The 13426-nt window shown below is 25.8% G+C and overlaps 1 protein-coding gene across 1 annotated transcript in view; it reads left to right on the top strand.

Annotated features, from left to right (window-relative positions):
- Nucleotides 1-3634, top strand: part of klu (zinc finger protein klumpfuss) — a 71879-nt gene extending 68245 nt beyond the window's left edge. Inside the window, exons 6-7 of the mRNA XM_087149480.1 lie at nucleotides 1138-1431; nucleotides 3197-3634. Of these exons, the coding sequence (XP_087005606.1) occupies nucleotides 1138-1431; nucleotides 3197-3540 (638 nt within the window). The 3' untranslated portion in view covers nucleotides 3541-3634. The remainder of the gene's footprint in view (nucleotides 1-1137; nucleotides 1432-3196) is intronic.
- The last annotated feature ends 9792 nt before the right edge of the window (nucleotides 3635-13426 follow it).

Raw genomic sequence — 13426 nt, 5'->3', positions numbered from 1 at the left:
TAATTTTTAAAGCGTATAGGAACATTCTCATTGGGGGGCAAGAATTTCTATGCTGTTGTATTTTGTGTTTAGCTACGTTTAAAATAGGTCACGATTTTTATTCCTGCTGTTGCGGGCAGAAGTTTTATGTCTAGTTCCTGCTGTTTATATATATGCGAAATATTTGGTATTTTATTTAAATATGTGATTATCCGTATTTCTTATGTTCATATTGCATAATTATGATTTATTGTTCACTGTCATGATATATAAAATATTTGCTAGCTCTCGATTTTGTAAATAAACATTTTAAAGCACCTTATTGTTAATATTAGTTTTATTTAATTAGTTTCTAATATTTCAAATAACCAGTGTATGGTTTCAATAAACTATGTGCATAGTTTTGTATGTGGTCATTATTTTTCTGGTCAAGCTTGGCCCTTTTGAAAGAGAAGTGGATAATAACAGTGGATAGAATAATGTGGCAGGGATATTTCCATTTTGGTATCTGTTTGAACCAATTACCATCGTCAGGCAATACAATAGTCTTTTATACTTGCAAAACTTTTTATAAAAATAATTAAAGATTTGCCCAAAAGTTATACCCTTTAAGTTGGTCCCTCTTTTATTCGTAGGGAGAACTCTGTTAAGTACCAAGAGGAATATCTTCCCATTGCGGCAATGTATGTAATTTCTATTTATGCATCACTTATGAGTTAAATGCATCACACATTCTTTTACAGTTTTAAAATTAAATGATATTGAAAAATATACTGTTACTACTATATCCTGTTGCCTATGAATTAGTCTATAATAGCCTTGTTAAATAATGATTGTTTTGATAAATTATCAACATTTATTTAAATTATTTTATGGGTTATTACTCTAATCTACATTTCTCTTTAAATAATTTTGATTAATTTTTTGAATTTTTTTCAGATTTAACTGTGTTACTATTTCGTTTGATTACTATTATAGCAAAATTATCTATTCTAAAATGTTTCTTGCATATTGATGTTTGCTACTAAGCTATTTTTGAAAGAATATTAAGTATATTTATCATTTTATGTTGAAAAAATTTTCTGTAATTTGATTCAGATTATTTTAACGGTATTTTTGTTTTATTAGTAAAACTGTTGAAATTATTATTATTTTCAGATGTTGACGTCCAAAGTGATTTGTTTTCTTCGCAAAGTATGGATGTACTTGAAGCTATCCAGCCAAACCAATTGATATTACCTCACGATGAAAACCTAGAGATGGTTCCATCTATGCAACTAGACTATAACGAAGAATATGTTTGTGAGTTTTGTCAAAAGTCTTTTAAGAGGAAATCCTATTTAGTGAGCCACATTCGAACACACACCGGTGATAAACCATTCAAGTGTAGGTTCTGTCCAAAAGCTTTTGCTTCTCAATCTAACTTAATGCGACATATTTGTATTCACACAGGTGAGAGACCATATGCTTGTAGAGCATGTAATCGTGGGTTTATAAGGAGAGATCAATTTATCTATCATGTTTGTAGAGCAAATCTTTAGAATTAATTTATGGTAATTAATGTAGAAACAATCAATGTCAGTGTTTATTATATAGAAATGTTATTAGCAAATAAATGATCAAAACTTTATTCCATAGAACTTTTAAAATCTATTTCATAAAACCAATTGTATTTTATATGAACATAAAGTATGTATACTGCTATTTTTAATATTTTGTTGCACAAGAATTACGGTTGAATTACTTTCTAGTCGCTTTTATAACTTGTACTCAATTTCAAATGTTTTTTTTTTTTTGCATGTTATTTTTTAAATTTTTTTTGCAATTTATAGTGAATTTTAATTTAAAAATAAATTATTTATTACGACTGTTTTATATATTTTTTCTGGTCTTAGTTACATTTCATTATTAAAACATTTGTTTTTTCCCCCCAGAAATTTAATTACTTTTTCATGAATGAAAATAATTTTGTTTGTATAATTGTATAGTATTGTAGTCTTAATCTTTTTTTTTTCTGACCCAAAAATATTAAAAAAATCTCTTTTTTGTGTGTGTGTGCATTACTCCTTGTTAAAAATGAAATGTAATGGTATTTTTATTTTAAAATAAATATCTGCAATAATTCTATGTTATTTTATTTATTTTCTGCAAAATCTTCATTTTTTTGTAATTGAACTTTTCTAATTCAAGTTTGACAGTAACTGTTCATTTTCTTAACATTGGTTTCTCTTTTAATCTTGCTATCCAAAGTTCTCATGATGTGAAATTTGAACAATAGTTCAAAAAATTGTAAATGTAAAATTTTTCCATCAACTTATTCAAATCATCAATCTATTGCTTTAGGATCAAATTGTTTGAAATTTTTAATATCTAATAGTAAATTTTTTCTTTAATAAATTATTAAAATTCTTTATTCTGCATGTTTTTTTATTTATAAATAATTTTTTCTTTTCAACTTTTTGCTTATGGATGGTACAATAAGGTGGAAACTTAGTTAACATTTTTTTGAAATTCTTCATATATAATAACCAAATAATGAGTTAGTCTTAGTCTAGAATTTTTTTTTATTTCTAGTCACTAAATTAAACTCAATTCTAAATTCTATTAAATAAACTTATTTAAGTAACACTTTTTTGATGAAACAGAACTAGACTTCTGGTAGTTTCACAATCAGATACCCTATTGAGGTTCAGATTCTCTATCTCTTCCTTTCTTGTCTTTGACATGGTTTACCCCACCTTTCTATCAGCTTGCATAGAGCACATTGTTTAGATTTAGCTCAATTAAGATGTTTTTTTTCCCTCTTGTCATTAAATTCTACATTCAACTTAACTCTACATTGAAGAATCAAAGTAAAATTTAAACTGTTATCTGAAGTTGCTTGTAGCAATTTTTTCCCTTCCTTTAAAATGATTGTTATGTATTCAAAGAAAGAATTTTCTCTTTATGAGTTTTTTTTTTAAAGGAACTTTTATTTACAAAATAGCCACTGTATACTTATGAACAACAAATTAATTATGCATCTTAAGTAACCAATACAATTTAAAAGTAAAAATTTCAATTTTTGATGCTGACTATGTAGTTGGTTGTTTTTCAGTAAAATTAATTGTGTTTTGGTGCTGTATTTTAAAATTTTTTATATGTATAACTATTTTGCAATATTTCCATTTTTGATTATTGCTTGTTTGTAATTTTACTGCTGTTTTCTTTTTCTTAGGTGATCATCAAAGTGGATCATATTTTCTTTCAAATAATCCTTTATCCGAAAGAGTGAAGATATATATGGAACCTAAAAGGATTAGTGAAGTTCAACCATTAGTTAATCCATCTCAAAAGATAAATCAAGTTAATAGATCTCCTAGTTTTAAACAATCAGTAAACTCTGCTGTGCAATTACAATGCCCTTTTTGTCCGAAACACTTCATTTACGAAAGTAAACTTGCAAGGCATATTGTTGTTCATACTGGTGATCGTCCTTTTATGTGCCATTATTGTAGTAAGAGTTTTACCCAGAAAGCTCATTTGAAAACACATTTGATTGTTCATTTAAATACTACGTGAACTAAAGCATAGTTGGCGCTTGTTTTCCTGTGCATCTGTGATCCATAAAAATCAGATTATAGAATTAGATAATAAATAAAACAAAAAGAAACATTTGTTGTCTCAATTGTCATTGCGTCTTGTAATTGTGAATATTGTAGAACCAAATGTATAATCCAAACTTGCTTGAAAAACTGGTTATGATTAGAGACATTCATATTGTTGGAATAGATAAATTTGTCCTATTTTGTTTCTTATAATTTTATGGGTAAAATTGGCAATTGTCATTTGACACCTAAATAAAATGGTCATAACGGAATTTTAAAAGCATACATGACAGAATTGAGAAATAAGTGATTTTTTTTAAAGATCCAAAGCATTTTGACATAAAAGCTTTTCCAATATTTAATTCCTAATCTAATTCCCTGAAGCCTTTTAATTTCCAATATTTAATCATCTTTCATCAGAAATTTGGCCCCTATTGTTAGGTTTTCATTTTATGTAGTTGATGTGGTAATCAGAGTTAGTTAATGAGAGGAAGCCAATTAAATATAATTTAACACTGTTTTAGACAATTTAGGTCCATTTTGTGAGTAAAAGAAAAATTACTTTGTAGGAAAAGTTTTCTCTTTAAAGCCATTAAACTGCTTCAAAACTATTAAGTTTCCGTGGCTAATATTTTTTAATTTATTTTAATCACTAGTTTGCTTAATTTTTACCTACGATTGTTAATGTTAAATATTAACACTCCATAATTTTTGTGAGCATTATGTCAAAAAGTGACAGCTAAAACTGCTATAAATTCAACAAAATTCTAAAATTGAAGCTATATGATTCTAACTAACAGACTTTGCTCAAAAACAAAATTTTCTCATTTTTATCATCACTCTGGCTTAAAATAAAACATAAAAAATTTTCAAGTTAATAAATTATTTTGCAGCAAAATTTTGTTAAATTTTTTGTTGTTTGTTTGTTGTGTTACCAATATTTTGTTAACTAATTTTAAAGTGAATTTTAACTAATATTAATAAATTTTTGTAGAAAATATGAATCTGGAATTTTTGTGTTAGGGATCGTCAGCCTTGAAATAAAAATGGGGGAAAAAACTTATTTATTTATAATTTTTTTTGTTTGAAAATTTTTTTTTCTTACATTCAATGTTTATTAAAGCATCACTTTTGAATAGGATATCAATCTTAATATTTTTTTAAAAGGCTTCTAAATTTATGATGAAGCTTAGTGAAAAATTATTTTACATTTTATGATTTGCTACATGATAAACTAATTTATTTTCATTTTACTGTTTATTAAAGTAAGTTTTTGTTTGTATTTTATTATATTCTTGGATTTCTAAGCTATTCAAATTTACTTTATTTAATATTCTTTTGCCTGCATTTCCTGTTCAACCGTTTTGTTTATATGTATTCTTACCAAGCATGTTAGAGGACTAAATACTGGGGGTTCCTGGTTCAGCTGACCATCCAACTGGAACGTCTGTTCCTGAGCCCAAGGTCAAGAAAACTTAGAAGAGCATAGTAGGCTTTGGCCCTCTATGGGCTGTCGTGCCACCGAGTTTTAGTTTTAAGGTTAATTTGAATTTTTGATTTCCTCAAAATGTACTTTGAAATCATTACTTTTTTGTTCCCATGCATGATGTATATACTTATATATATACATGTAATATGTATATATGCATGTATATACTATGTGTATGTATATCTATATATTTTTCAACAAATATGCTATATTTAGATGTTCTGTGCATTTTCCGTACTGTTTTTTTATTCTAAGTTTTTTATCCAATAGATTTTATTGTTCCTATAAATGAATTCAATTTTAATCAGTTTTCAGATTTACAGCTTGTTTTATTTTTTGAATTAAATCTTTAAAAAGGTTTCTCTTACTGAAAGTTTTAAGGTTTATTTTGAAATTAACTGCTACAAGTAGAGAAAGTATAAATAGCAGTTAAATAAATTAATAGTAATTGTAATATCTTGCACATACTTGTTGAGTTTTCTGTTTCAGTATTTTTCATGATGTTTTGGTGTTTCTATTTAATAAAAATGTTGATATGAAACTGAACCTTCTAAAAAAAAGTATTTTAATTTTATTGGAAATGTTATTACAAATAATCACTGTATTAAGTATTTTTTAGTTAATTTTTTAAATTCTTTAAATATTATTAAATTTAGTCTGTTCAATCTAATTGCAAAATTTTTTTGTAAAAAATAAATTACATGATTTATATGCAATGATTTATTTACAAATCATTATTTATGCATAATGAATAATATTGATGCTGTTACAGTTGGTATAAATAACATTTTTTATAAAAGAAATGAAGTACTTACTGCAATTGTAAAATATGTAAAATGAGTAATATACCATAAAAATAAAGATTTTTGCTTTGTAAATAATCAAAATCATATCTTCATTTTTAGTTTTCTTTTACTTATAGATAAGACATGTGTATAGTATTTGTCAATATTTTTTGTATATTTGATTGCTGTGTACTGTATTTAATATTTTGTAAATCTTTCAGGAAATTCTTTACCATTAAACTTTGATCCCAAAAAGTGGTTTTTGAAGTCTAGCTTCGTTTCTGAGGACCATCTTATGTTAAAAGAACAGATTACAAGTCCTGCCAATCCAGCACCTCCATCTCCATCAACTTGTTTTGAGTGTACTGTGTGCAATAAAAAATTTCCATTTGAAAGTTTATTGAAAAGGCACTCATATGTTCACACTGGTGAACGTCCATTCAAATGTGAATATTGCCACAAAGGATTTTCACAGAAAGCTAATTTAAAGAGCCATATGGTTTGCCATTTTCCTAAAGATGATTTGTTCTAGTAATTTTATGTTTATAAAAAATAGTAGTATTCTCAACCTTTAAATTATCATTTCTTAGCAGTCATCTTAATTTAAAGAACCATATGGTTTGCAATTATTCTAAAGATGAATAATTTTTTTGTTAATTCTGTGTTCATAAGGAAAGTTCCCTGTCTGTAAATTTTCATTAATTTATTAGATAAGTTAATAATTCATATCATTCAATCAATATCATTCAATCATATGGTTTGCCATTTTCCAAAAGACGATTTGTTCTAGTAATTTTATGTTTATAAGAAATAGTATTATTCTCAAACTTTAAATTATCATTTCTTAGCAGTCATCTTAATTTAAAGAACCATATGGTTTGCAATTATTCTAAAGATTAATAATTTTTTGGTTAATTCTGTCTTTCTAAGGAAAGTTCCCTGTCTTTAAATTTTCATTAATTTATTGGATAAATCAATAATTCATACCATTCAATCAATATTATTTAATTCATCTCATTCAATCATTATTATTTAATTTATCTTCGTGGAGAAAGTAAACTATTTGCTTTATCATGTCATAATAAATGTTTGAAAATTAGTTTTCTGTTATAATTATTTCTTTTAATTCACTTAATAAATTGGAGGGGAGGAGGGAAGTGTTACTTCTTGTAAATATGGTTATGAATTACTTTCATACTGTTAAGAATTTCTTTTATGTTCATTTCAAGAGCCATTTTGTTTATAAGGCCAAAATTCATTTGTATGTTTGTTTGTTTCTGTGTAGGAAAAAAACACCTGCCTGTCTTTGTTTTGATTTAAAGTATAATGCTTTCATTAAAGAATTTACTCAATTCTGTTCCATGTTTAATGATGTGCTTTTTCTTTTTTATTTAATTGGGCTGATTTTTCTTTTCCGATTTGAAGTTTGAATATTATTTTTATATTAATATGTTCACTGCTAATTCTTTTCATCAAGGGGGGGGGGAGGGTAATGTTGAAAAATGTGCTTTTATTCATGAAAGAAAAGTTCAACTTAATTGCCTGCTTATTTTGATATTAATTATCCTTTATTAATTATTTTTTAATTAAATAATCTATGCTTTAATCTTATTCTAAAAACCTATTATTCAGAAAAATCTATTTTCCTGACTTGTCAAAGTTTTGATGATTCTGGATACAGAACTTTCCACTGTATAAAAATTCTTGTATACCTTTTTAGTATCCTTTCACTTATGTATTTACACATGTAGTATTCATTGACATCTTTTGTATATTTGATTCCTATATATATGTTTAATATTTTGTACATCTTCTAGGAAATTCTTTACCGTTTGACTTTGATTCTAGAATGTGGTTTTCGAAGTCTAGTTTTATTTCTGAGGATCCTCTTAAGTTAGAAAAGCAGATAACAGTTAAAAATCCCTCTAAACAAGCACCTTCATCTCGACAAGCTTCTTTTGATTGTTCTGTGTGCAATAAAAAGTTTCTATTTGAAAGTGCATTGAAAAGGCACTCATATGTTCACACTGGAGAACGTCCATTCAAATGTGAACTTTGCAACAGAGGATTTTCTCAGAAAGCTAATTTACAGAGTCATATAATTTGTCATTTTCCTAAAGATAAGTTGTTCAAATAATTGTTGGTTAATTTTGTCAGTTTGTCTACTACCATGATAAAATATGTAAAATGAATATTACAATAAATAATGTTTGTTTTTCACAAAATCAAAACCTTATCCACATTTTTGTTTTATTTCGTTGATAGTAAAATTGTAAGTATGGGATTTGTTGATTATTATAGAAAGCCACATGGTTTGATAAAAAGTCACACTAAAAACGAGTACTTTTTGTTAATTGTATGTTCATAAAGGTTAGTTAAAGGTCAATCTTTAAGTTGTCATCTTCAAGCAGAAAAAGGAAAAATAAAGCTAAGTTTAATTAACTTTTTATTTAGTTAGTTTTTAAAATAATCTTTAGTTCTTAGCCTTGTTATATTGATGTCAGCTATTCTTTTCTGTAATTTATTTAGCATGAATTAAGAAAGCAAAAAATGCCTATAATGCCTTTCAACATTTCTTTTGAACTGAATTTATAGTAATAAAAGGAAGAGTAACTGAAATATTTCTTTAGCTATTGTCTGGAACTATGAGTTCCTGAACTAGCTCAGTCTTCCTCAGAATTAAATTCTATTTATAACCATTGAAGTATTCTAATACTAAATCAGTAGTAATTTTTATTTTCTGAAATTTTGTACAAGTTTACTTCGGAAATCAATAAAAAAAAAAAGATTTTTTTTTTCATCCCTATATCTTTGAATTTATTAATATAATTTGCTTTGTAATTTTGTAACTATTTCTTTCAATTTATTTACATTAAATGCTTTTATTTATTTATTTTAATTTTAATTATATGCATTCATGTAAAAAAAGATATTATGAAATGTAAAGCATTCATTATACTTTTAAACAGAACTTGAGTTCTTAATTTTTACAATTATAGCTGAGGTTATTCATTTTTATGATTTATAGCTGTACATCGTCTTTTAACATAATATATTTTTTAATGTTTGTTGCTGGCTATCTTAAAGGGGTTTTGCGTAGATGTTTCGTTTTGTAACAAATTATTTTATTTCAAACTATCTAAAACTTATAATTTATTACTATAACTTGTTAGTATTTAAAACTTATTACTTATTATTCTGTATAACTTGTTACTCTAACAAACTATGTTAACTAAAAAAATTCTTATATTTATGTTTTAGAACTGTTCTCCTATTTTCTAGTATATATATTTTTTTCAATTGTGAAATATATTACAATATTTTTGTGAAAGACAAATCTTTATTTTTATCATATAAGTGAAAAAAAAACCCAGACTCATTTGTTTGATAGTTTTATAAACTTTAATTGTTAATCATAATAGAAGATATTAAATGGTAGCTTTTATTGCTTATGTGTTTAATTTCAATTTCATTTTCCATTTCAATTATTTTCATTTCCAATTTAATTGTTTATTTTCAATTTAATTGGTTGTTTGTGATTCCAATTGCTATTCTAAGTTTTTTTCCGCTGGTTATAAAAATCAGCAAAACAGTAAAAACAGTTCAGAGGAAACCAAAGAATTTTTTCCTTGGGCAGTGGGAATAAGTGCTATGAAACTATATTTTATTTATTTATTAATTATTTTTTTTTGCAAAAGTTTAAAATAAAACAAGATTAAAATGTCCATCAATATATAATTGATTGTCATATTTGTAATAGTGAAATAAAATGTATTTAGACAGTTTTTTGATCATATTTTTTTCACTCTTGTTTTGCCTTAAAAGTTTGAAAAATTTGCAAGCTATAATATGGTTATTATCAAAGGATTTCTTACAATCGAAGGAAGTATTCCTAATGCTCTTAATTTAACTATGCTTTTTTTTTCCCTTTTTAACAGCAATTTGTTTCAGGGTCTGCTATTTGAATAACATTTTTCAATTCATTTGTTTATAACCCTAAATTTTTTGACTGATTAATTCTATTTGTTGTAAAAAGTTGCTAAACAAATTATTTGCTTTATAAAAATGTGTATTTTGAAAACTATTATTCTGTTATGATTATATCTTTCAATTCACTTTCAGGGAAAAAAGTGTCATTTCTTGAAATTTATTTATTTTATATATTGCAAATTGGCTTATGAATTCTGTTTATGAATCCAAAATATACTATAAATTATTGTTTCTAAAACCAAACTGAGTTTTAAAATACTGTTAATAAAGTTTTTTATGTTTTGTTTTAAAATTATTATTATTTTTTATCTACGCATTTTTATCTGTTCAATATATTATTTCACCCTCCGATCTATTATTGTTTTTAATTTCAGATAAAGTATTCAGAGCACTTAAAGCATCCACTGGCATAAAATTCCTGTCTAAGAAACAAGAAGATTCATTGCAAACTTTATTTACAGCTGGCTTAAGTGTTGAAAATGAAACTGGAAGTTCTTTTTCCTATGATCAAACTGCATCCAATATTTTTCAGTGTACCATATGCCAAAAAGTTTTCATGTTTGAAAGCTTATTCAAAAGGCATATGTTGATTCACACTGGTCAGCGCCCTTTTAAGTGCTCTTTGTGTAGTAAAGCTTTTAAGCAAAAAGCTCATTTGCAGTCACACATGATTTGCCATGCTAGAAATATGTATTAACTTATTTTCAATTGTTTGTGTCCCATTTTGTGTTCATGTATCAAATGTAAACTATGATTAATATTTTTGAATGGCCAAAATGTTTGCCAAGTTTTAATGGCAAGCGTGTTGAAACACTTGTGGTCATGTGTGTGTATATAGATATATATAAAGTTTATTCCAAGTACTGGGGCTGAATAGATTTATTTCACGCTTTTGCGATTTCAGTTGGCGGGATCAGTTAGTGATGTGGAAATATCCCAAATTTCTTTTCCTCTTTGTCCAAAATCCAAAAACGATGTTTGATTTGAAAAAGCAAGTTTCATGCAGAAAATTATCTATTTATTAAACTAGATAGCAGCATTTGTCTTTTTGAAAATGTTTTTATGTCTTAGTGAAAATATGTTTTGCTCATAAAATGTAATAAAACCTTTTATCTAATTATTTTGTTATTTTTTATGCAAAAATATCTATTATTGTTTTTAAGTAATGCAAAATAAGATATATTTTAAGTTATTCTTATATACTCTCTTATATTTATATATAATATCAATAGTTGCAAATATGTAATTTTTGTTTCATAATAATTTTAGAATATAATTTAGATCATAATTTTTTTAACGTATACCATCTAACAGATTATTTAAATGTAATGCAAACTTAATTTTTTTCAAAAATATAATTGTGAGATTTGTGATAAAATTATAATATGATAGTGCTAATATTATATATATGTAATATATGGTAGTATGATAGTACTGATATTCAAACCCAGCTTCAGATTGATGAGTACCTGGCTTGTCATGGAAGTAAAGGTAGTTAGTGCACAATGCTGATCACATTGCCACAATCATGCCATTGGTAAGGAAATTGTGGAACCTTCACTTCCATGACCCTCCTGGCCCACATCAGGCTGTAGTGAGAATACTTTACTTTTCCTACTAATATTTAAGTATGCACTGATTAATAAAACTGTAGGGAATTGTATAGTAAGTGGTCAAAATTTTTACTTCAATGTAATTATTATTAAAACTATTTATTAACTATGATCTGCCATGCATTTATCAATATGAAGCTCCTTATAAAAAAAAGAAGTTGCAATGTGCAATTTTTCTTTATTAATTGTCTGATAATTTTTTTTAAAACTGAAGTTTAATTTTCTGTCTTTATTATGGTGCATAATTTTTTAATACTACTATTTTTATTGCTTCAATTTGAAATGAGGCCTTATGCTGAACTTTCTATTCTTAAATTGCACTAAACATTAGATTAGATTCTATAATATTATTATGTTTGTTATATATGTAGTATTACTTTTGTATTGTTTTAAAGGTCTCTCTTAAATTAATGCATATTTAAAATAAATTTGTTTCTAACATTAAAATTCTTACTTTTATTTTTAATCTTTAGAGCTAATGTACCATATATATATATATATATATATATATATATATATATATATATATATATATATATATATATATATATATATATATATATATATATATATATATATATATATATATATATATATATATATATATATAAATTATTAATATATTATTTATTTATATATATTGAGACAATGCATATCAAATTCTGCCATGTTTAGTTTGAGGAAATAATGGAAAATATTTCTTTATCCTGTAAAGTTGCTAAGTAGGGTATTTCAAATATTTTAAAACTAAATTAACAAGTGTAATTTTTCTTTGTTACTCAAAGGAAATTAATAACAATACTATTTGTTTTGTCTAAATAAGTTGTTTATAAGTCTAAATAAGTTATTTATTTTTTATTTTTTTCTGAACTTGGTAGTATTTCATATGCATCACCAAAATTGATTAAGATAGCAGCAATATGTTATCCCAAACAGTAGCGGTTAGTGACTGAAGAAAAAAAAAAAAAAGGTTAAATAACCCCATTATATTTATTGTCTAGAAAAAGAAATTCAAGTTTTACTTTTGTAATGGATTTGTAACATTAGGAATAAACTATTTAGTTGGTTTTGATTCGTTCTTTTTTTTAAAAAAAGGTCACAAATTAATAGAAAAGCTATAATTTTAATGCATGAACCCTCATGCCTAGGTTCATACCACTTGCCGCTACTGTTTCTAAAGGAAAATGTCTTAACTGTTTGATTTTAAATCTTTTGTAGCTGCTGATAAACCCAGTGCTTCTTTATTGATTCATTCAAAAAAATCATCTGCTCAAGTATCATCATCATCTCTCATGTCATCATCATCATCTACTCTTGTGTCATCACCATCATCTACTCTCATATCATCATCCTCTAGTTCTTTGTCTATTGTTCCCTTATCACCCACTGGACATATAGCTGGAAACTCTCAACCACACATTAATCCTTTTTATGCTTTAGACGTAATGAGATCAATTAACATGAAACCACTAATACCTTGCCCAATATGCGGTAAGCAGTTTGCTTTTAAATCTGTTTTGGATCGTCATATGGTAGCTCATACGAATGCAAAACCCTTCGTTTGTCTGTTGTGTAACTGTAAGTTTAAGCACCAGGGAGCGCTGTATAATCATGTCCGTAATCATGCTCGAATACCTGATATGCCACAAGGAAATATGATGTAAATGTCCAATGTGGACTGTATATAGATTAGTAATGCCATTATCTATTAGAAATAGAAGGTGTTTGGTTTCGAAACCAGCTCAATCTATTTTTAACAGTTTTACAGGGTAGATAAAAACCATAACTTAAATTTGGTATTTAAATATATTTGGTTTACGATTGTTGATAGTTTTCATGGTCTAGCACATTTTTATGTTAATTTTATAAAGTATTTTGATCAATTGCTTTTGTTGCAAATTGGGTACTCTTTACTTATTTTTGTAGAAAAATCTATATTATCTGGTTTATTTTGTGCAAATGATAAGTAATTTGGTAAAAATA

Source organism: Parasteatoda tepidariorum, chromosome 8 (assembly GCF_982258835.1).
Source record: "Parasteatoda tepidariorum strain Cologne lab strain chromosome 8, Ptep-v5.0, whole genome shotgun sequence".
Classification (NCBI taxonomy): domain Eukaryota; kingdom Metazoa; phylum Arthropoda; class Arachnida; order Araneae; family Theridiidae; genus Parasteatoda; species Parasteatoda tepidariorum.
Note: the sequence above shows the minus strand (reverse complement) of the source record. Positions and strands in the feature narration are given on the sequence as shown.